The 27,155-nt window shown below is 38.2% G+C and overlaps 3 protein-coding genes across 3 annotated transcripts; all 3 read right to left on the bottom strand.

The window, feature by feature from the left end:
- Window positions 1–7,829: 7,829 nt before the first annotated feature.
- Window positions 7,830–8,234, bottom strand: LOC148566593 (uncharacterized). The gene has a single exon (XM_088484324.1). It carries the CDS (start codon window positions 8,232–8,234, stop codon window positions 7,830–7,832), a length of 405 nt encoding a protein of 134 aa, XP_088340450.1.
- Window positions 8,235–8,289: 55 nt separating this feature from the next.
- Window positions 8,290–9,023, bottom strand: LOC148566592 (uncharacterized). Its single transcript, XM_088484323.1, has 2 exons — window positions 8,733–9,023; window positions 8,290–8,577 (listed from the first exon to the last, which is right to left on the bottom strand). The coding sequence occupies exons 1-2, from the start codon at window positions 9,021–9,023 to the stop codon at window positions 8,290–8,292; spliced, it is 579 nt and encodes a 192-aa protein (XP_088340449.1).
- A 4,944-nt stretch (window positions 9,024–13,967) lies between these two features.
- On the bottom strand, window positions 13,968–14,620 carry LOC148566591 (zinc finger BED domain-containing protein RICESLEEPER 3-like). Its single transcript, XM_088484322.1, has 2 exons — window positions 14,594–14,620; window positions 13,968–14,495 (listed from the first exon to the last, which is right to left on the bottom strand). Exons 1-2 carry the CDS (start codon window positions 14,618–14,620, stop codon window positions 13,968–13,970), a joined length of 555 nt encoding a protein of 184 aa, XP_088340448.1.
- Between the last annotated feature and the right edge of the window lie 12,535 nt (window positions 14,621–27,155).

Below are 27,155 nucleotides of genomic sequence, written 5' to 3'. Positions count from 1 at the left end.
TTTTACGATACTAGCTAGTTATGTTTCATCCAACCAATTTTTCATTTCATTTTGTTAGTAACTTATAAGTATAATATTGTAATTCTTTAACGATTTTTTTTTTTTTTACTGTTTTTTCTTTTTCTAATAAGGACGTATAAATCTATTACAAAATTTTTTAAGACTGTTCTTATAAAAATTGACCGGTGTATAATTTGTCTGTCGATGAGTATCGTCAAGTTTTTCGTCGAGATGAATTATATATCGACAATAAAAGAATAGGAGGGTAAATACCTGCAAAATGCATTCCAACGCTCAAGTCAATAAATAAATAATATATTTTACATAATGCAATAATCTAAACAATTTTTTTTATATCTGAAATAAAGATTTAATAATTATGTCTCAAAATAAATGATGATTTAAACAGAGAATAATTATGTGTCCGAAAAAAACTGTTTACTAATGAATATATTTATCTTGATCTGCTGCAAATTTCAATTATTTACCTAGTAATTTAGTGGGGAAAAAAAATCTAACGATGACTTATAAGTTAATTGCATTGTTACTGCATAATTCACTCCATATATATTAACAAAATAAAGTGTAAATCATATATCTTCGTTTCTCAAAACGAAAATATTCGGTACCTAAAATAAATTAATAAAAAATTATTAAAATTTACTTTATTTAATATTTATTAATTATTATAATAATTAATAAATAAATAATAAATAGAATAAGTTCTAGTTTTCTTTTTTTTTATATTATCGTTTGTAAGGTAACTAAGGACACAGTAATAACTGTCAACTGCCTTTTATTAACGAATTCTTTCTGACAAATTTTTTCAACTACACTGTCCACACTAGCCACTAATACAAATGCCTCGTTCCTTACATAATCCACGCCAATCAATTAAGGCGGTCATCTTGCAAATTGCAATGCAATGCAAATTAACTTTGTTATATATATTATGAGTTTAATTTTAATATATTAACGTATAAAATATTTTACATAATTGTATAATTATATTCGTTTTTTAATAATAATATTTATATAATTAATATAAAAGGTAATTATTTTTATTAATATGATATTATGTAATTAGATGTATATATAAAATTATTTTATACTGATTGTACATTAAAATTAAATTCACATATTATAACACACTATCAAATTACTGTATAGAAATACTAATTGGAAGAGAAACTCGAATTTGATAATTAAAAATTATTATATTATTTAATGTTCGGTTGTCAGGTCACCGGACGGTTTGAGTTGTTGATTGGTTGTGAAGATGGTTTCTGTCTTGGTCTAGATTTTGGGAATGATTAGCGTGAGCTGCCGACTTCTCGAGTAGTTGATGAGTTGAGGGAGGTGTCACCTGCAAGGACACTTCGACGCACAAGTCAGTGTGGTGTGCAAGTGGTAAAGGAGGAAAGTTGTGATGACATACCTTGGGGGGAAGGGTAGGACCCTCCTCTTATATACCCTGTCAGTAGGGCGGGCCCCACGAGGGGAGGCCACCTTCCAGGAAGTTTCGCTTCCTACAGCTGTCAATCAGGGCGCGTGTTCGGTGCGGATTGTGTGCGCCGACCCGACCGTGCAGATCGGTTAGTCGCGGGTCGGGCGGTAACTCTATCCAGCTGGGCTGGGCCGTAACAGTGCCCCCAATGCGCCAGCTGCGGACGTAAGCGCCGTGGATGGCGCGTTCCTTTTCCCCTTTGGCCAAGTTGTTGTTTCGCCAGTCCCTCGTGGGGAAGACGCGCCTTCTAAGCGCGCAGATCTGTTCGTTGTTGGGGCGCGTCCTTTGTCACCTCATTTATCGTGCCGAGCATTTAATGCTCTTAATAGCAATTCAAAACCCTGCGAGAAAAGACCATTATACCCCTGTCTTTGGCGCTTCTCAGGGTTGGTTTCCCTTGCGGTTTTCATTTGATTTTGCCTCAGCTTTACTGCCTTTTCTTTGCTTTCTTCTCTCTCTCGCTCTCCATTATGCAAAAATCTCCCTCGCGAACCACTGCTTCTTCCAAATCCCCATCAATTTTTCGATCCCCTTCGAGTATCATCCTCATCCTGGTAAGCTTCCAGTTCTTTTTCCTAGCATTGATGTTTATTCTTCTGGCTTTGCGTGTGCGTTTGGTATGGACTGCTGGATGTGAACTGCGTATTTACTTGTGTTTTAGCATTAGGTAGGTACTGTAGGGGGTTTACCATTTTAGGATTTTATTTTTTTGGCCTTCTTATTTCGAGGATTATAACTGATGGATAGGCAATCTGTAGTTTTCTGGTAGTGTCGTAGCTTTCTAGTACTACTTCCGACCTCCCGGCTTTATAGATTGATTTTGAGTGGTGCCCCCACTGTAGGTATGGATCAGCGTCGTGTCGTAAGGGTCGTGAGGCCGGCTCCGTACGACCGGTACGCCTGGGTGACGTCGGACGTAAGGGATACCCCAAACCAATGTCCCTGAAGGAACTTGACGAGTTCCGACGGGCCGACTACCTTTACGAAGGAACCGATGAGGAAGCTAATTACGCAGCCTTCGTCCCTGCCAATAACGAGCGCATATATGAATTAAATCTGCACTCTCCTCAGGTCCCCGATTGGATGTGGTTGTATAAGGCCATGTTCACTCGCCTGGGAGTTCGCCTTCCCTTCTCCCCTTTTCAGATGGCGCTGCTCAATCATTGTGACATAGCGTCGTCCCAACTGCATCCGAACAGCTGCGCTTCCATCCGCTGCTTCGGGATGGTGTGCGAGTACGTGGAGCTGCCGGTCTCCGTAGATGTATATATAAAATTATTTTATACTGATTGTGCATTAAAACTAAATCCACATATTATAACACACTGTCAAATTACTGTATAGAAATACTAATTGGAAGAGAAACTCGAATTTGATAATTAAAAATTATTATATTTTTTAATGTTCGGTTGGTCGGGTCACCGGACAGTTTGAGTTGTTGATTGGGTGTGAAGATGGGTCTCTGCCTTGGTCTGGATCCTGGGAATGATTAGCATGAGCTACCGACTTCCCGAGCAGTTGATGAGTTGAGGGAGGTGCCACCTGCAAGGACACTCCGACGCCCAAGTCAGTGTGGTGTGCAAGTGGTAAAGGAGGAAAGTTATGATGACGTACCTTGGGGGAAGGGTAGGACCCTCCCCTTATATACCCTGTCAGTAGAACAGGCCCACGAGGGGAGGCCACCTTCCAGGAAGTTTCGCTTCCTACAACTGTCAAGCAGCTGTCAATCAGGGCGCATGTTCGGGTCCTGGATCGGGCGGATTGTGTGCGCCGACCCGGCCGTGTGGACCGGTTAGTCGCGGGTCGGGCGGTAACTCTGTCCAGCTGGGCTGGGCCATAACAATGCCCCCAACGCACCAACTGGGGACGTAAGCGCCGTGGATGGCGCGTTCCTTTTCCCCTTTGGCCAAGTTGGGTGTTTCGCCAGTCCCTCGTGGGGAAGACGCGCCTTCTAAGCACGTGCAGATCTGTTCGTTGTTGGGGCGCGTCCTTTGTCGCCTCGTTTATCACGCCGAGCATTTAATGCTCTTAATGGCAATTTAAAACCCTGCGAGAAAAGACCATCATACCCCTGTCTTTTGTGCTTCTCAGGGTTGGTTTCCCTTGCGGTTTTCATTTGGTTTTGCCTCAGTTCTACTGCCTTTTCTTTGCTTTCTTCTCTCTCTTGCTCTCTATTTTGCAAAAATCTCCCTCACGAACCACTGCTTCTTCCAAATCCCCATCGATTTTTCGATCCCCTTTGAGTATCATCCTCATCCTGGTAAGCTTCCTGTTCTTTTTCCTAGCATTGATGTTTATTCTTCTGGCTTTGCATGTGCGTTTGGTGTGGACTGCTAGATGTGAACTGTGTATTTACTTGTGTTTTAGCATTAGGTAGGTACTGTAGGAGGTTTACCATTTTAGGATTTTGTTTTTTCGGCCTTCATATTTCGTGGATTATAACTGATGGATAGGCAATCTGTAGTTTTCTGGTAGTGTCGTAGCTTTCTAGTAGTACTTCCGACCTCCCGGCCTTATAGACTGATTTTGAGTGGTGCCCCCACTGTAGGTATGGATCAGCGTCGTGTCGTAAGGGTCGTGAGGCCGGCTCCATACGACTGGTACGTCTGGGTGACGTCGGACATAAAGGAGACCCCAAACCAATGTCCCTGGAGGAACTTGACGAGTTCCGACGGGCCGACTACCTTTGCGGAGGAACCGATGAGGAAGCTAATTACGCAGCCTTTGTCCCTGCCGATAACGAGCGCATATATGAATTAAATCTGCACTCTCCCCAGGTCCCCGATTGGATGTGGTTGTATAAGGCCATCTTCACTCGCCTGGGAGTTCGCCTTCCCTTCTCCCCTTTTCAGATGGCGCTGCTTAATCATTGTGACGTAGCGCCGTCCCAACTGCATCCGAACAGCTGGGCTTCCATCCGCTGCTTCGAGATGGTGTGCGAGTACCTAGAGCTGCCGGTCTCCGTAGAAGTATTTCTTTTCCTTTTTACTCTTACAAACCCCTCCAAACAGGGGAAAGCCAAAAAAGGTTATATGTCCTTCCGGGCAGCCCAAGGCCGGCGAATCTTTGGCGTATTCGAAGATTCCTATCATGGCTTTAAGGACAAGTACTTCAAAGTCCGTCCGGCCGAAGGTCGGCATTCCTTTTGGTTGATTCTAGAGGGGGAATGTCGCATTCCGACGTACTGGAGCTTTGGGGCAGGGGCTAACGCTTTTACTAAGATAACGTACAAAGGGTTGTCTCCCGAAAACAAGAGGGTTGCCGACGTCTTGTTAGCTGTTTTCGGGAAAAACCTTGTTAATCCTCATCTTCTCATGGGTGACCGGGATATGGCCAGGAATTATATATGTAAGTAGTTGTTTAGCTTGTCCAGCGATTTGTTTTTACTTTCATGTTGTTTTGGTTTATCTTCCCGATTTGACGGTTAGTTGTTTTCCTTGTTTCTCTGCAGTGTCAATGTCTGCCGAGGTGACTGGACTTGAGGGTTTGTTCAACACCTTCTTGGCCGGTAGTGATGACGATTCTGCTACCCCCGCTCAGGAAACCCCGACTAACAATGTTGCTGATCCGGAGGTTCAGTCCCAGTCCGCCCAGGAGGAGGGTCCCGGGGCCAATGCCTCTTCGGGTCCTCGCCTGGAGGCGGGGGATGGCTCGGGTTCACAACCTGACGGGGCCGAGGAGGAAGGCGACAATCCAAAGAAAAGAAAATTACCTGCTAGTCCTAAATTCGAAATAATTGAGGAGCCAAGGCAAAAGAGACCGTCTTCCAGCCCGGAAGGGGTTCTTACCGTTTTGGAGAAGAACTTTGATGCCGGAAACTTCATCGATTCTCAGTTGCTTCCTAGCACGGAGGACTTCTTCTACGGCAGGGACCTTGCTTCGCAGGCGAGGTGGATGTACCGTTGCTTGCTCCGGGGGGGCACGATAGCAAGGAAAGCGGAATCCGCCTTAGCGGGAGCGCGGACTCTGGAAACAAAGCTCGAGTCTTCTGTCAAGGCTAACTCTAAGTATAGGGATGAAGTGAAACTACTTCGAGAGCAGTTACTTGCTGCCGAGGAGAGGACCAAAGCGGCCGAGGCGAAGGTTAAGGTCGCTAAGGAGGAAGTCAAGACTGCTGAGGAAAAGGTGAAGACTGCTGATGCTTCCGTGGCGCGTCTCACCGAGCGGGAGCTGGTAGCGGAATTTGTAACCCACTAACTTACCGACAAGTGCACCGGGTCGTACCAAGTAATACCTTACGTGAGTAAGGGTCGATCCCACGAGGATTGATGGATTAAGCAACAATGGTTAATTGATTTGGCTTAGTTAGACAAGCAGAAAAGAGTGTTGAAAATTCAAAGAGCATTAAACAGAAGACAGGAAAATGATTAAATTGGGAATTAAGTATGGAGAAACAGTTAAGGCTTCAGAGTTGTCTATTTTCTGGATTGACTTTTCTTATTAACTAATTTTAATCATGAAAGATTTAATTTCATGGCAAACTATATGTGACTAGACCCTAATTCCTTAGACCTTCCTAGTCTCCTCTAAAATTTATTAACTGCCAATTCCTTGGTCAATTAATTCCGATTAGAAGGTGATGATCAAATTCTAGTTTATATGCCACAAGAATCCTAATTATTCAAAAATAGAGGGATTATATGTCACGTATTCCGTTAAATACAAACAATTAGAAATTCAGGATAATATGTTTTCAAGCTATTGTTCAAGTAAAGAGTTTTTCCAAGTTATACAGGAACTCAATTAGAACATGGGTCATACTTCCGTTCCACCCAAATTCATAAAATAAAGAACGAAAACAATTATTGAAATATAATCAAAACATGAATTAAAATAGAAAAATAATATTATCAATCCATACAATAGACAGAGCTCCTAACCTTAACAATGGAGGATTAATTGCTCATGGAATATGGAATGTAAATTTTGTATGGAATAATGTTGTGGAAAAAAATGTTGTGTTGGAATCACCCTGTTGGGATCCCTTTTATAACTAATCCTAATAATTTAAAATCTAATATCTAAAACTAAAAATTAAAATAATATCTTTTCCTAAAATTAAAATTTTGAATTTAAATTTAAATAATCAAATCTTCAATGGATGGATGGAGACCACTTGAGTTGTCCATTCTGCAGCTTCTAATCTGTGTTTTCTGGGCTGGAAACTGGGTCAAAACAGCCCAGAAATCGCCCCCAGCGCTTTCTGTCAATTTTCCAGATCGCTTATGTGACGCGCCCGCGTCGCCCACGCGTTCGCGTCATTTGTGCAGATTCTAGTCCACGCGTTCGCGTCAGGCACGCGATCGCGTCATTGCGATTTCTTCTATTCCGCGTGGTCGCGTGAGCCATGCGTCCGCGTCGGTATTCGCTGGTCATCTCCTTGGTTTCTTCTCTTTCTCTGCAGAAACTTCATCAAATCTATCCGAATGCTACCTAAAATAAATAATTTTGCACAAAACTCAAAATAGCATCCATAGTGGCTAAAATATAATTAATTCTTAATTAAACTCAACAAATTTGATGCAAATTCACTAGGAAAAGATAGGAAAGATGCTCACGCATCAGGAGCTCACTTTGGAAAGTTAACTTAATGCCACTCAGGGTCGGTGGTCACGTTAGAGAAGGAGCGTGATGAGGCTCTCTCTTCGGCCAAGGTTGCTCAGGATGAAGCTGCTGAATTCAAGAAGAAGTATAAGGACACCGTTAAGCAGGGAAAGAATGCTATCTTGATGACCGATGAGGCTCTAAAGGCACAAGTAAAGCTCCTGGCTCCCGAGTTTGACACCTCCGCCATTGGCGTTTTCAAGACCATCAGGGATGGCAAAATTGTTGATATACCGAAGAAGTGACTTGTGTACTCTTGTAGCTTATGTACTTTTGTAACTTGTAATCCTTCCTTACAACCTTTTTAGACTGTTTGAATTTGTTTGCCGTTGGTTTGGTGACAAAGTGCTTGTTTCCCGCCTTGTCGGCGTTTACTTTTCGTTATTTTCTTTACCGTTTGCTGGCATTAACTTATTTGTTCATGAACGTCTCGTCGTTTAGTTGGTAATTGGCGAAGCCGGCTCATGGCTTTTACCGTTTTAATAGCCGCACGTTATGGCATTTGTTGCTTTTGTGGTCCCCGGGGTGATCAGTCCCAAGACCGTTTATTCGTTACGGTGCCTTACTTAATAACAAGCAGTGCAAAAAACAAATAATAATAATAATAAAAAGATGACAAGTAGCAATGGTAACTGGTTTAAATGTAACATGATAGCAAACATGTGACAAGGGCAAGTAATTCGTCATAAAGCGTTCTTACTAAATTGGTGAGTCTATTCTAGGAGTAGAATCTTCTCAAGTTACTCGAGTTCCACGTTCTCGGGATTTCCTTGCCGTCTAATCGTTCCAACTTGTAGGTGTCCTTGCCAATCACCTCTTTCATCCTGTAAGGGCCTTCCCAGTTAGCCGTCAGCTTTCCTTCCCCGGGTGTCGGAGCCCCAATATCATTGCGCCTTAGGACCAGGTCATCCTGCTCGAACTCTCTCTTGAGCACCTTGGCATTGTAGGGTAAGGCCATTCTTTGCTTTAGTGCTGTTTCTGATAAATGGGCCATCTCCCTAGCCTCATCCACCAAGTCCTTTTCCACGACCTCTTCGATTCCTCCTAAGAGTAGTCGCGGGCTCGGCTCGCCGATTTTCACGGGTATTATTGCATCCACCCCATAGGTGAGTCGGAAAGGCATTTCCCCGATGGCCGACTGTTGAGTTGTGCGGTAGGACCAGAGAACCGAGGCTAGTTCATCTGTCCACGCTCCTTTCTTCTGGGTCAAGTCCCTCCTTGAGGCCTTGCAAGATGACCTTGTTCGAGGCCTCTACTTGTCCGTTGACTTGGGGATGTTCAACTGACGAGAACTTTTGCCTTATGCCCAAGCCGGCCAGGAATTCTCCGAATTTTTTATCAGCAAAATGAGTCCCGTTATCTGAGATAACGACTTTTGGGATTCCGAATCTTGCTACTACATGCCTCCACATGAACTTTCGACAATTAGCTGAGGATATGCTGGCCAACGGCTCTGCCTCTACCCACTTTGTATAATAATCAATCACCACTATCAGGTACTTGACTTGTCCTGGTCCAACCGGGAAGGGTCCTAGTAGGTCAATTCCCCATTGTGAGAAAGGTCGGTTGCTGGCGCTTTGTGGACGTTGGAATTTTCCCGGCATCTCTTGCATCTTCTTACGAACTCCTTAGAATCCGCCATCATGGAGGGCCAGTAATATCCGGCTCTGATGAGCTTCCTAGCTAAGGCCTTCCCTCCGATGTGGTGACCACAACAGTCTTCGTGGACTTCCCGGAGGACGTACTCCATTTGGTCGGGGCGCAGGCATTTTAGCAGTGGTTGGCTAAGCCCTTTTTTAAACAACTGGCCCTGTATGATTGCATACTTGGCCGCTTCTCGCCTTATTGTTTTGGCCACCTTCTCGTCGCTAGAAAGCCTGGCCTTCTCCAGGAAGTCGATGATCGGGTCCATCCAAGAGGGTTCTGACTGGGCCAGCTGTAGGACCAATGCTGGTTCTTTTATCAAACCTTGGATGAGAGACCGGTTGTCGGCCCCTGGTTTTGTGCTCGCTAGCTTGGACAGGAGGTCTGCCCGTGTGTTCCTTTCTCTCGGAACGTGTTAGACCGTGACCTCCTCGAATTTCTTGCTCAACTCTTTCACTTTCTCCATATACTTTTGTAATAGTGAGTCCCTGGCTTGGTAGGTCCCATTGATCTGAGAAGTTACGACCTGCGAGTCGCTACACACCTCCAGTCTAGTGGCTCCGACCTCTTTTGCTAAAGTTAGGCCACCCAGCAGGGCCTCATACTCTGCTTGGTTGTTCGACACCGGAAAATCGAATTTTACTGACTGCTCATATACAACCCCAGCTGGGTTTTCCAAGATGATTCCTGCTCCTCCGAACGTTTGGTTGGATACTCCGTCAACATGGAGCTTCCACCGTGTGTTCGGTGTCCCAGCAGGGTCCCCACTTCTACCAGGAAATCAGCCATGGCTTGAGCCTTGATCGCATGCCTGGGTTCATACTGTAAGTCGTATTGGGAGAGTTCAACAGCCCAAGTCATCATTCTACCTTCCAGGTTGGGTTTCTGGAGTACTTGACGGATTTCCTGATCCGTCTTGATGATTATTTGGTGTCCTTGAAAGTACTGCCGCAATCTGCGCGACGATGTCAGGAGCGCATATGCCACTTTCTCTAGTTAGCTATACCTTAGCTCTGCTCCTTGTAGAGCTTTACTCACGAAATATATTGGTTGCTAGGTCTTCCCTTCTTCTCGCACTAAGACCGCCGCCAAGGCTTCGTCGGTTACTGCCAAATACAAGTACAGCGCTTCTCCCTTCTTAGGCCTCGCGAGGACGGGTGGTGCCGAGATTATTACTTTGAATTGTTTGAAAGCCTCTTCACATGCCGGGGTCCACTCGAATGCGATCCCCTTCTTCATTAGACTAAAAAAGGGTAGAGCTTTGGCCGCCGACGCGGCGAGGAAGCGGGATAGCGCGGTGAGTCTTCCCGTTAACCTTTGGACGTCTTTTGCACTTCCCGGGCTCTTCATCTGTAGGATTGCCTCACTTTTCTGGGTTGGCTTCCACCCCTCGTTGGTTTATCATGAACCCTAAGAATTTTCCGGCTTCGACAGTGAAGGCTCACTTCAGCGGATTGAGCCTCATTCCCTGTCGGCGAAGAGATGCGAAGACGCTTTCCAGGTCACTTAAGAGGGCCTCGGGCCTGGCGGTCTTGACCAAGATATCGTCTACGTATACCTCTACCGTCTTGCCGATGAGGTCCCTGAAGACCTTGTTCATCAGCCTTTGGTATGTGGCCCCGCATTCTTCAGTCTGAACGGCATCACCTTGTAGCAGTATGCCCCTCCTGGCGTTATGAACGCTGTTTTCTCTTCATCTGGCCGGTGCATCGGTATCTGACTATATCCAGATAGGCATCCATGAAGCTCAGATATCGGTAACCTGCCGCCGCGTCAACAAGGGCGTCGATGTTGGGCAGGGGGAAGGAATCCTTGGGACATTCCTTGTTAAGGTTGGAGTAATCCACGCACATTCTCCATTTTCCATTGGGCTTTTTAACCAAGACCACGTTTGCCCACCAAGTCGAGTAGTCCAGTTCCCGAATGAAGCCTACTTCTCGTAGGCTGGCCATCTGTTTGGCCACATCTTCCGCCCTTTCTTGGGATATTTTTCTCCTCCTTTGGGCTACTGGCTTCGCCTCCGGTCTCACGGCCAGCTGGCGTGACATGAATTGGGGGTCTATACCCGGCATGTCGGCCGGAGTCCAGGCAAACAAGTCGCCGTTGGCTCTGATCATCTTTATCAGGGATTCTTTCAGGTCATGGGGTAGATTCTTGTTTACAAAGGTAAACTTCTCATCTGAGTCGCCGACCCTAAATTTTTCAAGGTCTCCCTCCGGTTCTGGCCTGGGTTTGTCATCAACCCTGGCGTCTAGGTCGGCTAGGAAGACACCAAATGCTTCTTTAGATTTCTTTCTCAGGGAGAGGCTGGCATTGTCGCATGCGACTACCGTTTCCAGGTCGCCTCTGATGGTCCCTACTGATCCATCATCAGCTACAAACTTCATTAGCAACAGCTTGGTACATATCACCGCCCCAAAGTCGTTGATGGTTTTCCTCCCTAGGATGAGGTTGTAGGCCGTGGAGTCCCTTAAGACAACGAACTCCGCCATTAGCGACCTCTTCCCCTTGCCTCCGCCAATGTAGACCGGGAGGGAAACTACCCCGTCCGGCTTGATGAAATTATCGCTTAGGCCTACGATGCCGTGTTGATGGCCTTTCAGGTCGGTATCCCATAGGCCCAGAGCATCAAATACATTGCAGAACATGATATTGGAGTCGGCCCCCGTATCCACTAAGATCCGTTTTACCAGGCCGGTGCTTACTCTGGCCGTGATCACCATTGGCGGGTTCTCCACTACCTCCTCGAACCATTGATCTTCGGGGCCGAAGGATATCGAGGGGACCCTCTGGGAGGTCGGCGCAGGGCCAGAGGACATAGCTAAGACCTTGGCGTCCTTTTTGCTAGCCGACTTTGATCTGGGAGGGATGTCCCTTCCAATCACCACATTTACCACGGTGAGGCCCCACTCATTGTCCTCCTCAGGTTCCCATCTTTGCCTTACGGCTCGGTTTTTGTCCTCGGTTGACCGGTCCCTCCTCCTTGGTTCCCTTATTAGGTGGCAGAACTTGGCCAACTTCCCTTCTCGAATGGCCTGCTCCAGGGCGTCTTTCAGGTCAAAACAGTCTTGGGTTTTGTGGCCATAACCCTTGTGATAATCGCAATAGAGGTTATTGTTTCCTCCCGTCCTGTCCTTAAGTTGTCGGGGCTTCAACAGGATGCCTTTGTCGGCAATCTGCTGATAGACCTCGACGATTGGAGCCGCTAGAGGGTGTAGTTGGTGAACTTCCCAACACGGGGGAAAGGTTTGGAAGTCTTGGCCGATCCTCCGTCTCTGGAGTGCTCCTTAGACCTTTTCCCGCTGCCAGATGGGCGGGCATTGGAGTATACGGGCTACCGTTTATTGGCTGCCACGACCCGACTTACCTCCTCATCATTAATGTATACCCCAGCTACGTTCTGAATCTCTTGCATTGTCCAGACAGGCTTGGTGGTGAGGTGTTTTCTGAAATTCTCATTTAGCAGGCCGTTGGTTAAGCACAAGCTGGCCACCGAATTGGTTAGGCTATCAATCTCCAGTCACTCATCATTGAATCTGTCCAGGTACTTCCTGGTCGGTTCCGCGGTTCGTTGAGTTACCCCTAGCAGATTAATCAGGTATTTTGCTTTGGCGATACGCGTGGTGAATTGGGCCAAGAAGGCGCGAATGATGTCGGCGAACGTGGTTATAGAGCCCTGGGGGAGGGCATTAAACCATGCCCGTCCCACAGACGGTGCCAATGTTCGGTTGATCGGGTCCCCGGACGGTTTGAGTTGTTGATTGGGTGTGAAGAAAGGTCTCTGCCTTGGTCTGGATCCTGGGAATGATTAGCGTGAGCTGCCAACTTCCCGAGCAGTTGATGAGTTGAGGGAGGTGCCACCTGCAAGGACACTCCGACGTCCAAGTCAGTCTGGTGTGCAAGTGGTAAAGGAGGAAAGTTGTGATGACATACCTTGGGGATGGGTAGGACCCTCCCCTTATATATCTTGTCAGTAGGGCGGGCCCCACGAGGGGAGGCTACCTTCCAGGAAGTTTCGCTTCCTACAGCTGTTAAGCAGCTGTCAATCAGGGCGCGTGTTCGAGTCCTGGATCGGGCGGATTATGTGCGCCGACCCGACCGTTCGGACCGGTTAGTCACGGGCCGGGTAGTAACTCTATCCAGCTGGGTTGGGCCATAACATTTAACATGTTATTTTTATTTTTATTTAATAATTTTTAATTATCAATAAGTAATGCTAAGTAGATAATAACATAAAATTATTTTATTTAGTTTAATATTATTTATAATATTACATTTAAAATTACTTATTTTTTTAGCAATAACTAAAAAATACAAAATAAAAAATTAATGCACTTAAAAAACACTAAACGAAACAAATTATGACAGAAAAATTACAATAATTGATGGTTTTTTTTTCGTCTTTAGGTGGATTACTCATTTACTCTACCACAAACGGAGAACAAAAAATAAGAACTCGATGAAATAAAATAGTTTCAGCCAACTAACAAAACAAACCTCAACCTTACTAGATACACGCCACACTCACATTTACACCCTGATACATACAAAACTAAATAAAAAACACACCTCCTACTCAATTAAAATAAGAGTACAAAATCTAATAAGAATAACGAAAAATATAATCAAACACTATAACAAAAATACCAAAAGACTATTATTGACTCTTCAAAAGATGGCCTACTCTACACGCACTCTTTATAAAAGGATCTAGTTTTTAGTTTTGCGTTATTTTCCACATTCTTCTGATTCGTTTTTTAAGTGTACTGTCAGCTTTGTTGATTTTTTTTTGTCTCTTGTTGGGTAAATGTTCTACTATTACCTAAGATAATTCTTTGATTAATAAATATTAAATAAAATATTTTTTTGTTATCAAACTTTTTTATTAATCTAATATTGATTGGGCCATAAAAATGCACCATGATAAAAGTCTTGTTGTCATAAAAGGTGCTTTTAAAGCTTAGCTCATAATGCTGAAGAAGCAAATTCATCTTTCATTTCTCTATGATTTCATAGTCCCCTTTGCACATATTAAGCATGTTTATATATAGGTGTTTAACCCATTAGATTAATGTTTGTCATCATCAATTGAGTTAGTTAATTTCTTAACTCAACATATATAATTTAGTAATTTTCTTACATCAACATCTGCTTTAATGCTATTAATTATGTAGCACTCAAACCCTATGTTAGTTGTAGTTCCAAGCTCATTTCAAAGCCAATCTTGATTACACATTAAAGCCTCTAACGTATTTAGACGCAATCTACTACGATGTGGTGTAACAAATCGACCACCAGTACTAAATGAAGACTCAGAGGCAACTATAGACATAGAAATTGCCAAAAAATTCCTAGCAATCGTTTGCAAAGTGAGAAATTTCGCGCCATTCGATTTCCACCAATTTAAGATATCAAAGTCATCTTCAGTTTGTGGCACTGGTCTTTCTTCAAGATAATAATCCAACTCATTTTTTGTATCAATAAATGCAGATTCCTCACTTATATGGGCAGCAAAGTCAGCTTGCCAAGATTCGTGACTAAACTTCTTCGCCCTTGAACCTGAAGGCATTGGTGGTAGCGGCGGCATATTTAACTGAGCAGCTTGGTCTCTCTCTCTTCCCTTGGTTGCATATTCTAAAACCAAATCTTGTACTAACCTTTTCACTTGACCAATTACAACACATGCCTCCGTCTCACCATGTATTTTACGAAAAAGAAATTTAACAAATACATCTTGTACCTAGGATCCAAGAAAGTCCCAATAACCATAACAGTATTAATCACACCCCAATACTTTTCAAACTTAGCTATCATGCTAGTAGCCATCAGTTCAATTACCTCATTTCCACAATGTTGCCACTCCATCAAAGCCAAAATTAACTCAAAAATATAAGTTAAAAAATCAGAAATTCAGAATCAGAATCTCATTAACCTAACTTAGAAATTCAGAATCTAATTATCCTAATTAGAAATCAAAATCAGAAATTCAAAAATTCAAAAATTCAAAAATCAGAATTTAATTACCCTAATTCAGAAATCTAAATTTAGAAATTCTTGAATCAGATCAACCTAATTTAGAAACATAAATTAAGAAATCACAGGACTCACTTACTCGACGAAGAAAAGGGACAGACCAGCGAAGACCGGCGATTTGGCAGACGAACGGCGAATAGGAGAAGACGATGACCGGCGACGACGTGATGAGGAGAAGAAGACGACGTGGCCGCGACGGTGAGCTTGAGTCCTGCAGTGAGCGACCGAGCAACTCAGGGGGTGAGAGGCAGCGCTGAGGGACCCAGAGGGTGGGAGGTGGCGGTCAGCGGTCGGCGGTGTTCGAGAAGGAGACAAGAGGGACTGAGGGTTTGAACTTTGAGGAGGAGTGGAGAGGAGACGAGACGAGACTGCAGTGCTGAGGGACCCAGTGGGTGGAAGGCGGCGGTCGGCGGTGTTCGAGAAGGAGACAGGAGGGGCTGAGGGTTTGAACTTTGAGGAGGAGCAGAGAGGAGAGGAGACGAGACTCTCACTCTTTGTCTCTCTGAAGTAGTGAAGCATATGTGACGGCTAGGGTTTTTCCAATGGCTCACATATTATATATATCAGGAGTATTTTCGTCATTTCACATAAACAGAGATTTAAAGGGTCTCCACGGGATAGAGACCTCTACCCCCGCCCCGTTTATTATATGGGACCCCATCTCCGTGGGTAGAAATCACCCCATACCTGCCCCCGGGGGATAAATCCCAGTGGGTACCAGCCCCGCCGGAGATTTTTGCCATGCCTAATCCTTATGATTGAAAATCGGTTGGGGGTTCTATGTTTTTCTTGGCAAGAATTTAGTATCATGGTCTTTTAAAAAGCAATGTGCAGTAGCTCGTTCAAGCGCGGAAGCTGAGTATAGAACCTTGGCTGACTTAGTTGCAGAATTAATTTGGATCAAAAGATTGCTCAATGAGCTACAATTTCCTCTAATAGTTTTTTCTATTGCCTACTGTGACAATCAAAGTGTTGTATTATTAGCTGCAAACCTTATCCTACATTCTAAAACAAAACATTTTAAAATTGATCTTCACTTTATGAGAGACTATGTCACAAGCAAGGTGGTTCAAGTAATTCATGTTTCTAACTCTATCTAAATTGCAGATACCTTTATCAGGACCCTTCCTTTAACTTCTTTTCTCAATCTTAGAGAAAAGCTTATGGTGCAGTGTCCTAGCAACCTGTCATCCTCGTGTGAAGCAGAAGAGAGTTTTAAAGATAGAACATAAAAGAGATAGAGTCATAAAAGACTATGTAGAAGTGTGTAGAAGTTACTCTAATTTGTTATTTAGTTATACTCTAATCTGATTTAGAATGCTGAGTTATTACACTTGCAACTGTGCATATATACCTTATGTACTGTATCATGTACTCTGTTATCATTCATTCAAGAAAACACAACAATACAACTTATATGCAACTCTTTTTCCAACTCTCTTTTTCTTTGTTTTTTTTTACTGACTCTAGTTTCAACTATCCTCTCGCTTGTACTTTTCAGTAGGAAGAGAATTCATTGATTTTGGAAGAAATTAAAATATTTTCACTCAATTTTAATGAGAAAGTATTATATGACACATTTTTGTTATTAAATTAGTAATATAATATAGCTATATTTTAATTTCAATTTCAATTTCAAATTAATTTTAGTTGCAATTACAGAATATAATGTTTTATATTTTGATTGTCAAGTTTTTAATTATTAGTCAATGACGATGATATATAAGAGATATAGAGTGGGTAAAGAAATAAGAGAGATAGAAAAAGGAAGATATCTCTTTAATTTTGAAAGGTAAGATTTGATTTCAATTGCAATGAAGAAGTGACATGTGGCACTTTTTAGTTGTAAAATTAATAATATATGATAGATATAATAGATAAATTATTGATAATAAAATAAGCGAAGACTCAAGTAAAAATATTTAAAGTATCTTTAAATAAGGATGTTTGATATCGTCCATTGAATAAATTGTCGTGTATTAATTTTTTGACACATGACATAGATTAAAAGTATTATTATTATTAAAAAATATTATTATATTTTTTAAATCGTTAATTATTTTAGCTATAATACTAATTTTTTAATTTGTTTAAAATTTAAATTTTTAACAAAAGTTTTATTAGAAAATTGTTTTATCTTTTTATTATTTTTTATAAGTTTTATAATATTATTTTTCTACTTCTATTTTATTATTATTTTGATATTTTTCTCATTTTTTGCATATTTAATAATTTTTTGACAAGTTGAAGTTTTATTTACAATTTTTATAATTCTTTCAATAATTCATTTGTTTTTTTTTTATTTTTGAAGATCTATAATTTAATCTATTTTTATTGCTAATCATTCTATTTTTAGTCTAATAATGTTTATTTATTTTATATTAATTTAAAATATGTCTTTATTATTAATCCATGTTTCTTAAAACACATTTTTAAATGCAGTCAAATAAATAATTAAAAAAAAAATTTCTTGCCGTGTTTATATAGTGGTGGCCAATAAAAATTGGTGCCAAAGTTTAACGAGATGAATGCAACAAAATTATTAACTAAATATAAACTTAAATAGTACTAATGTCCCCACAGAAAAAATTATAGAACAATTCTGTGGATCAGATTATTATTTTTACAAAGTCATTATTCCTATTTTATAAGGGAGTTATTCAGATAAAGATCTTTAAAATATTTTTTTTAAAGATATTTTTTAATAATTAAAATTTAACACATATAATTAATTAAATTGTGTTATTTTTGTCAAAATTAAACCAAATAAATTAATTTAACAGAAAAATAATGAATTAAATTTTAAACTGATCTAAATTAATATTATTTTTTTATAAAAAATGACTACAATATCCCTATTATAAAAATAACTAAAATACTCTTATTATATATATTAATTTTGAGAATCCTAAATTCTAACCTTTTTCTTCTCTGTCGTTATAGGATTAGAATTTAGAGTTTTCAAAATATATATATATATATATATAGTTATTTTTTATAATAGGAATCTTGTAATTATTTTTTATAAAAAAATATTAATTTAAACTGATTTAAAATTTAATTTATTAATGTTTCAATTAAATTGATTTATCCGATCTAATTTTAATAAAAATAACACAATTTAATCGATCGTGTTATATTTTAATTATTAAAAAATATCTTTAAAAAATAGACATTTTTGATAGACTCTATTTCACAATTATGACTTTTAAGGAAGTGTTAGGACAAATATACGTTTGTGAACATTCAAAATTACATCTCATAAATGGATTGAAGAGGCAACAACCTTGTGTTATATATATATACATGGCATTCACAGTTTCATCAAAGGAAGGTAGCATGAGAAGTTATTGCCATATTATGCTGTTCCTCGTCCTCTTGGATTCTCTCTGTTACTCCTCCTTGGCCATGGTGACAGCATGGCCTGTGATATATAAGTCTTCGATGATTTGGAACGAGGAGATAGCTCGGGCGATTCAGATAGCGATATTGGCAGTGAAAGAGCATAACAGGAGATCTAAGGCGAATCTGAAGCTAGAACAACTCCTTAGTTGGATAGCAATAGATGTATCCCCGATTGGCACCATGTACACCCTTCAGCTGTTAGTCAGGGATGGACTCCACACTCACAAGTACACGGCTCAATTAATGCAGATCGCCTCATCATCCGCTTACAAGCTACACCGCTTTGAACGTGCACCATAAACAATTAACACTCCATGTATCCATCTCAAAGTTTACACTACTTGGACTTCGTCTTGTTTCTTTTTATCGGTTTAAACACTTGATTATGCATCTATGTATCCATCTCAAAGTTTGCACTTGGACCTACGTCCTTCAGTTTAAATTTTAAAATAATAAACATAACAAATTATGTTTTAAAAAGATATATTATTTTATTATATTAAATTTAATCTTAATCAAATTTAATTAACATTTAAACCTTTAAATCTCTAACTCTACTTGATCGCAAAAATAAATAACCAAATAAATTTAAATTTTGTACAGTTAAATTAAAACATGAAAATTTTGGACCTTAATTCATCCTTGAATCATGCACATACATGCTAAGAGGACTATTGATGATTATTCTCCAAATTAAACCCGTTACTCTTCCTTGTCTCCACCAATAATGTAATCGCGGGAAACATCAATCAAACAACATATATCTTAAGTAACAAATTAATCCATGTTAAACTCTGAGATAAAGAAAATATAGATTAATATATAGGATAAATAAGTTGAAGAATTTTGTGATGAATTTTTATAGATATCTTTTGGAAGGAAAAAAAACCATTACTAGCTAGATAGGTTTATAAAAAGTTACGATGCTAGACTTATGGGTTTTACGATACTAGCTAGTTATGTTTCATCCCACCAGTTTTTCATTTCATTTTGTTAGTAACTTATAAGTATAATATTGTAATTCTTTAACGACTTATTTTTTTTTACTGTTTTTTTTTTAATAACGACATATAAATCTATTATAAAATTTTTTAAGACTGTTATTGTAGAAGTTGACCGGTGTATAATTTATTTGCCGATGAGTATCGTAAAGTTTTTCATCGAGATGAATTTATACATCGACAATAAGGTAATAGTGCTCCAATTTTTGTTTCAGGTGAATTTTGCACATATTAAACATGTTTATATATAAGTGTACTGTGCACAACATACAATAGCGTATACATGAAACAATTTCGGACAAAATTTATAAAAAAATATGAAAATATTTGAATATTCATTTATACTCTTGCTAATAATTGAATGGTAAATATTTATTATTTAATTATTTTTTAATTTATTCACCATCTATACAAATAATAAATAGTATCTTGTATTATATTAATAGGTATCTAATTATCAAATTCATTATGAAAAAATTTAGAGGACGAGTAACTTTATTAAATTCTAGCCAGCATGTAACCAATAAAAGTAAAATGAGTAATTTCACACTATTGAATAAAATTTCACACCATTAAAAATATTATTAATAGCTACTTGATAACTACAAATCACAAAAATTATTGCCTTGCTGACCCATAACACTCCTCATTTATTATTTCTAAGTTATTATTATGGATTCTAACAAAAATATTACCTAATACAAGCATTAATAGTATATTAAGAATCCCTCACGACATCTCGGATTATATATAATATATATAGTGTGGTTTAAATTTGAAATTTGGGTCTTTCTTGTGCGATGTGGTATTTTATATTGTGGTGGCTTGGAGCACATTGATAGGCCTAGTGTTCCTTAAGCTTGTAGTGTATATTACTTTATTGGTTTCTTTTACAGAGTTAAACAAAAAGGTAATCTAAGATTCATGAATTGTACTAATTTGATTTCTAATTTACTAATTGTATTATTTATATTCCTAAAGTTTATTAAAAATGTACTAAGTTGGTCCTTTATTATATTTCTGGTCAGTTTATCTGTCGCAAACAGTAATATGACATTGACATGCTACGTATATAATAATTAGCTGAAGTGACAATTGAAACTATTTGACCCATTGTGGTCCTTCTACCTATTTTTAACCCGAATTTTAATATCACATTTCTATCGCTCATCATCTTCTTTTTTTTGTTCAGGAACGATCTTTTCCTGCTTATTTATTGTTACTGTTTGAAACTAAAAGCAAAATCATGGTTGGATGTACAAGGCAGGGTCAAGGAAGTTCTACAAGATCAACAACGAGAATTCAAAATCGGAGCAGACCTTTGCGGGTGCCAAAATGTTGTGGGTGCGGCTACCGTCCCGTACTTTGGTGATCCAAAACAAATATCAACCTGGATAGTCCTTCTTTAGTTGTCCCAATTATAATGTGAATTTTTGTGTAAAAAAATTATTAAGTGGTTTTATGTTTTTTACTGGGATAAGTACTTTTTTCGTCCCTAAGGTTTGAGGTCAAAATCAAAATCGTCCCCAACATTTTTAAAGATATTTTTTAATAATTAAAATTTAATACATATAATTAATTAAATTGTGTTATTTTTGTCAAAATTAGACCAAATAAATTAATTTAACAGAAAAATAATGAATTAAATTTTAAACTGATCTAAATTAATATTATTTTTTTATAAAAAATGACTACAATATCCCTATTATAAAAATAACTAAAATACTCTTATTATATATATTAATTTTGAGAATCCTAAATTCTAACATTTTTCTTCTCTGTCGTTATAGGATTAGGATTTAGAGTTTTCAAAATATATATATATATATATATATATAGTTATTTTTTATAATAGGAATCTTGTAATTATTTTTTATAAAAAAATATTAATTTAAACCGATTTAAAATTTAATTTATTAATGTTTTAATTAAATTGATTTGTCCGATCTAATTTTAATAAAAATAACACAATTTAATCGATCATATGTGTTAAATTTTAATTATTAAAAAATATCTTTAAAAAAAGACATTTTTGATAGACTCTATTTCACAATTATGACTTTTAAGGAAGTGTTAGGACAAATATACGTTTGTGAACATTCAAAATTACATCTCATAAATGGATTGAAGAGGCAACAACCTTGTGTTATATATATATATATATATGGCATTCACAGTTTCATCAAAGGAAGGTAGCATGAGAATTTATTCCCATATTATGCTGTTCCTCTTCCTCTTGGATTCTCTCTGTTACTCCTCCTTGGCCATCATGACAGCATGGCCTATGATATATGAGTCTCCTATAATTTTGGACGTGGAGGAACCTTGGGTGATTAAGATGGCGACTTTGGCAGTGAAAGAGCATAACAAGAGATATAAGGCGAAGCTGAAGCTATCACAACTCCTTAGTTGCGTAGAAGACCTATCCCTGAGGACTGAAACCATCTTCACCCTTCAGCTGTTGGCCAAGGATGGAGTCCATATTCACAAGTACACGGCTCAATTAATTCAGACCGCCTCATCACCCGCTTTCAAGCTACGCAGCTTTAAACGTGCACCATAAACAATAAACACTTGATTATGCATCTATGTATCCATCTCAAAGTTTGCACTTGGACCTACGTCCTTCAGTTTAAATTTTAAAATAATAAACATAACAAATTATGTTTTAAAAAGATATATTATTTTATTATATTAAATTTAATCTTAATCAAATTTAATTAACATTTAAACCTTTAAATCTCTAACTCTACTTGATCGCAAAAATAAATAACCAAATAAATTTAAATTTTGTACAGTTAAATTAAAACATGAAAATTTTGGACCTTAATTCATCCTTGAATCATGCACATACATGCTAAGAGGACTATTGATGATTATTCTCCAAATTAAACCCGTTACTCTTCCCTGTCTCCACCAATGTAATCGCGGGAAACATCAATCAAACAACATATATCTTAAGTAACAAATTAATCCATGTTAAACTCTGAGATAAAGAAAATATAGATTAATATATAGGATAAATAAGTTGAAGAATTTTGTGATGAATTTTTATAGATATCTTTTGGAAGGAAAAAAAACCATTACTAGCTAGATAGGTTTATAAAAAGTTACGATGCTAGACTTATGGGTTTTACGATACTAGCTAGTTATGTTTCATCCCACCAGTTTTTCATTTCATTTTGTTAGTAACTTATAAGTATAATATTGTAATTCTTTAACGACTTATTTTTTTTTACTATTTTTTTTTTTAATAACGACATATAAATCTATTATAAAATTTCTTAAGACTGTTATTGTAGAAGTGACCGATGTATAACTTATTTGCCGATGAGTATCGTGAAGTTTTTCATCGAGATGAATTTATACATCGACAATAAGGTAATAGTGCTCCAATTTTTGTTTCAGGTGAATCTTACACATATTAAACATGTTTATATATAAGTGTACTGTGCACAACATACAATAGCGTATACATGAAACAATTTCGGACAAAATTTATAAAAAAATATGAAAATATTTGAATATTCATTTATACTCTTGCTAATAATTGAATGGTAAATATTTATTATTTAATTATTTTTTTAATTTATTCACCATCTATACAAATAATAAATAGTATCTTGTATTATATTAATAGGTATCTAATTATCAAATTCATTATGAAAAAATTTAGAGGACCAGTAACTTTATTAAATTCTAGCCAGCATATAACCAATAAAAGTAAAATGAGTAATTTCACACCATTGAATAAAATTTCACACCATTAAAAATATTATTAATAGCTACTTGATAACTACAAATCACAAAAATTATTGCCTTGCTGATCCCTAACACTCCTCATCTATTATTTCTAAGTTATTATTATGGATTCTAACAAAAATATTACCTAATACAAGCATTAATTAAGTATATTAAGAATCCCTCACGACATCTCGGATTATATATAATATATATAGTGTGGTTTAAATTTGAAATTTGGGTCTTTCTTGTGCGATGTGGTATTTTATATTGTGGTGGCTTGGAGCACATTGATAGGCCTAGTGTTCCTTAAGCTTGTAGTGTATATTACTTTATTGGTTTCTTTTACAGAGTTAAACAAAAAGGTAATCTAAGATTCATGAATCGTACTAATTTGATTTCTAATTTACTAATTGTATTATTTATATTCCTAAAGTTTATTAAAAATGTACTAAGTTGGTCCTTTATTATATTTCTGGTCAGTTTATCTGTCGCCAACAGTAATATGACATTGACATGCTACGTATATAATAATTAGCTGAAGCGACAATTGAAACTATTTGACCCATTGTGGTCCTTCTACCTATTTTTAACCCGAATTTTAATATCACATTTCTATCGCTCATCATCTTCTTTTTTTTGTTCAGGAACGATCTTTTCCTGCTTATTTATTGTTACTGTTTGAAACTAAAAGCAAAATCATGGTTGGATGTACAAGGCAGGGTCAAGGAAGTTCTACAAGATCAACAACGAGAACTCAAAATCGGAGCAGACCTTTGCGGGTGCCAAAATGTTGTGGGTGCGGCTACCGTCCCGTACTTTGGTGATCCAAAACAAATATCAACCTGGATAGTCCTTCTTTAGTTGTCCCAATTATAATGTGAATTTTTGTGTAAAAAAATTATTAAGTGGTTTTATGTTTTTTACTGGGATAAGTACTTTTTTCGTCCCTAAGGTTTGAGGTCAAAATCAAAATCGTCCCCAACCTTTTTTTTCTTATTAAAATCATCCTCAACGTTACAAAACGTTATAAAATCGTCATTTTCTACTTCGATTTTATTTTTTTTACCAAATTACCCTTATTAAATAATAAAAATAATTAAAAAATTAAAACAAAACCTAAACACCCCCCCAACTCCCTCACCGTAACCCCCACCCTCACCCCACTCCCTCACCCCTTCATCCCTCCCCCTCCCCTCACCGTAACCCCCCACCCCTCACCCCCTCACCCCCTTCTTCATCACCACTAACTCAGTAACCCCCAATTCCCTTCTTCATCACCAAAACTCTTACACCTTCTTCATCACCAAGCCTCTTTCTCTTTCTCTCCCTCCCCAAAACTCTTACTCTCCCTCATCATTTATCCCTAGCCACAAAATAAATAAAAAATTCAGCAACAATATCAATCACAAAATAATCACAAAATTAGCAACAATCCATCATCAATTATGTATATGTTCTTCAAAAATTAACAAAAACAAAAATAAAAGCAGAAGGCAGAAAGCAAAAGCAGAAAAGCAAAGGCAGCGGCGGAGGGTCGGGAGCTGGACGGGGACGGCAGTGCTTCCATGCAAGCTTGCACCGGTGGCTGCGGGTTGGACGCAGGGGAGGCGGTGGCGGCGGGTTGGACGCAGGGGCGGCAGGGGCGGCGGGTTGGACGCAGGGGCGGTGAGGGAGTGGGGTGAGGGAGTGGGAACTGATAAGGGATTGAGGGAGTGGAAACTGATGATGATGATGATGATGATGGGATGGGATGGGATGGAATTTGGGGTGGAAAGTCAGAGAGTAGGAGGAAGGGAAATTGGAGGTGGGTTTGGGGTGGAGGGAGAGACGAAGAGATGCTGGGTGTGGGTGGGATGGGGTTTTATTTTTTTAATATTATTTTTATTAATAGTTAAAGATAATTTGGTCCAAAAAATAGAAAATGACGATTTTATAATGTTTTGTAACGTTGAGGATGATTTTAATAACAAAAAAAGATTAAGGACGAAATTGATTTTGACCCCAGATCTTGGAGACTAAAAAAGTACTTATCCTTTTTTTACTCGTAACCCTACTTCATACAGACTAGGGGCAAAATATAGTGTGAATTTTTTGTCTAGGATGATGGTGTAGAAGAAGAGGAGGAACATAAAGAAAGACTAGATGCTACTACAAATGATAATGAACAAGTGAGGATCAATTTAGTCTAAAAGATTAAAAAATTAAAAGTTGAAGTGAGAACCCAAAAATGTATAATCCAATTGTTAGATATACTGATTTTTTTTTTTTTTTTTTTTACTTAGTTGTTGTGTTAGTTATGACTTAAAAGTTTTGATAATATTATATGTAATATTAATAGATGAATGAAAGTTAGTGTTTTTTTTTTAAGTAATGTGCCCTGTTTTGATAGAGTAGTTATCATAAAAAAAATAATTTAAAATAATTTAAATTCATAATAGCATAATATATAATTACTGGAACTGATAAACATGATTAAGTAGCAAACATTAAAAGAACAAAACAAGTACAATACAAAAGAAATTAAGTCTGGCAATATTATACAAAGTTTGGACAAGCAAATAATTAAAAATATGGAACAAAATAATTGTCATTCACAAAACAACAATGACCTATTGTCCTAAACACCTTGATGGATTAATTAGTATTGTATTGAACATCAAGTATTCTTTTTTCTTAGTATTTTGAAATTGGGTGTTGGAACAAACTTCAGAAAATTGGCCAATCTTAAAAATGTTGCTGCACTGGCTCCTTGCATTAGATCCACACTAATGGATTGAGGTAATGGTGAGCTCTTCTTTTTGGTGGACAACTTCTCTGGCCTTGATAGTGCTGGTGTAATTGCTCCTGCTATGTCCTACAACAGAAAAAAAATTAATCTTAAATGAGTCTACTGCTGTCAATTTTTGATGGAGTTATATTGTAACAAAAAGAAGTGCATTACCTGTAATCCTTCATGATTTGGTTGAAATAGCTCAATCTCTACAGCAAGAGGTACATCCATTGGTGGTGGAAGATCTTGATTATCCCAACATCAGCAGTATTATCAACATGAGCAGGAGGATTATCAACAGGTGCAGCAACAGTAGTAGGTTGAGAGGCAACTCCAAAAGCAGAAGCAGTGATATTGGATTTGGCTTTAGCTATAGTAGTCTTTGCAATTGCAACAGTAACAACTACTTCATCTATTCTCTTCTTTGAGCATCTTCTCTTAGTATGCCCTTTTACTCCATAATATTTACATATGAATGTCTTTAAATGTCTTTTCAAACTTTCACTTGGTTTGACTTTCTTGTTACCACCATTGCCTTCATCATCAGCATCCTTTCTTTTTTTTTATTTGTTAGAGCTCCTAGCCTCCTAATATTAGGGACTTATGGCTGACTGTACACAGATTTCTCCTATAATGATTGGCCAGGAAGAGAGTTAATGTGATGGGCATAAGTCTTGTTATATGAATCCATAGTTATCAGATTATGACAAAAGTCTTCCGGTCTCTTGTTCACCCTTGCAAGGGCAGCATAAACATGAACACAGAGAATACCTATATTTAGTTACACAAATGCTAAGTGAGATCATCATCAAATTAATTAATACACAAATTTTAAAAGGTAAGTAACAATAAGCTTTAAAAGTCACCAGTTAACATCTAGAATTGGCAAGTGTATACTCTTTTTCTAAGATCCACCACCATCTTTGTTAGAGGACCATGTACCTCAAATTTTTCATAGTTTTCATCATCATTCTGGATAAGGACCCAATTCTTTAATTGTTTTCTGACTTTCTCTAAGCAACTTTAAATTATAAGGGAAATTTGCTAACATGATTGGCCAACTTTACCTTATTCTTTGCGGTAGATCTCATGACAAACATTCTCACCTCTTTAAGTAATGTGATGATGGGTTTGCTTCTTGCCTCTTTGATTTTTGTGTTGAAAATCTCATAGGTGTTGTTACAAATGTTATCCAGCTTTGGCTTATGGCTGAATTGTGACTTTGTCCATGACTTTCCAGGCCATGTGTTGAGATAATCCCAAGCCTCCTCATTCACCCTCTTAATCTTGTTCAAATTGTCAATGAAATCAAGGAATGTTGTTGATATGGCACATCTTTAAAGAAGTCCTCTCAACTCAAGGTCTTTTTATTGTTTATATTTTTTCACAGATGCCACACACAAAAATAGTGATGAATTTTTGGCATTAGTAGGGTTTGAAATAGGTC

The sequence above is a fragment of the Arachis ipaensis genome, chromosome B4, assembly GCF_059453495.1.
Source record: "Arachis ipaensis isolate K30076 ecotype BB chromosome B4, ASM5945349v1, whole genome shotgun sequence".
In the NCBI taxonomy this organism is placed as follows: domain Eukaryota; kingdom Viridiplantae; phylum Streptophyta; class Magnoliopsida; order Fabales; family Fabaceae; genus Arachis; species Arachis ipaensis.
Note: the sequence above shows the minus strand (reverse complement) of the source record. Positions and strands in the feature narration are given on the sequence as shown.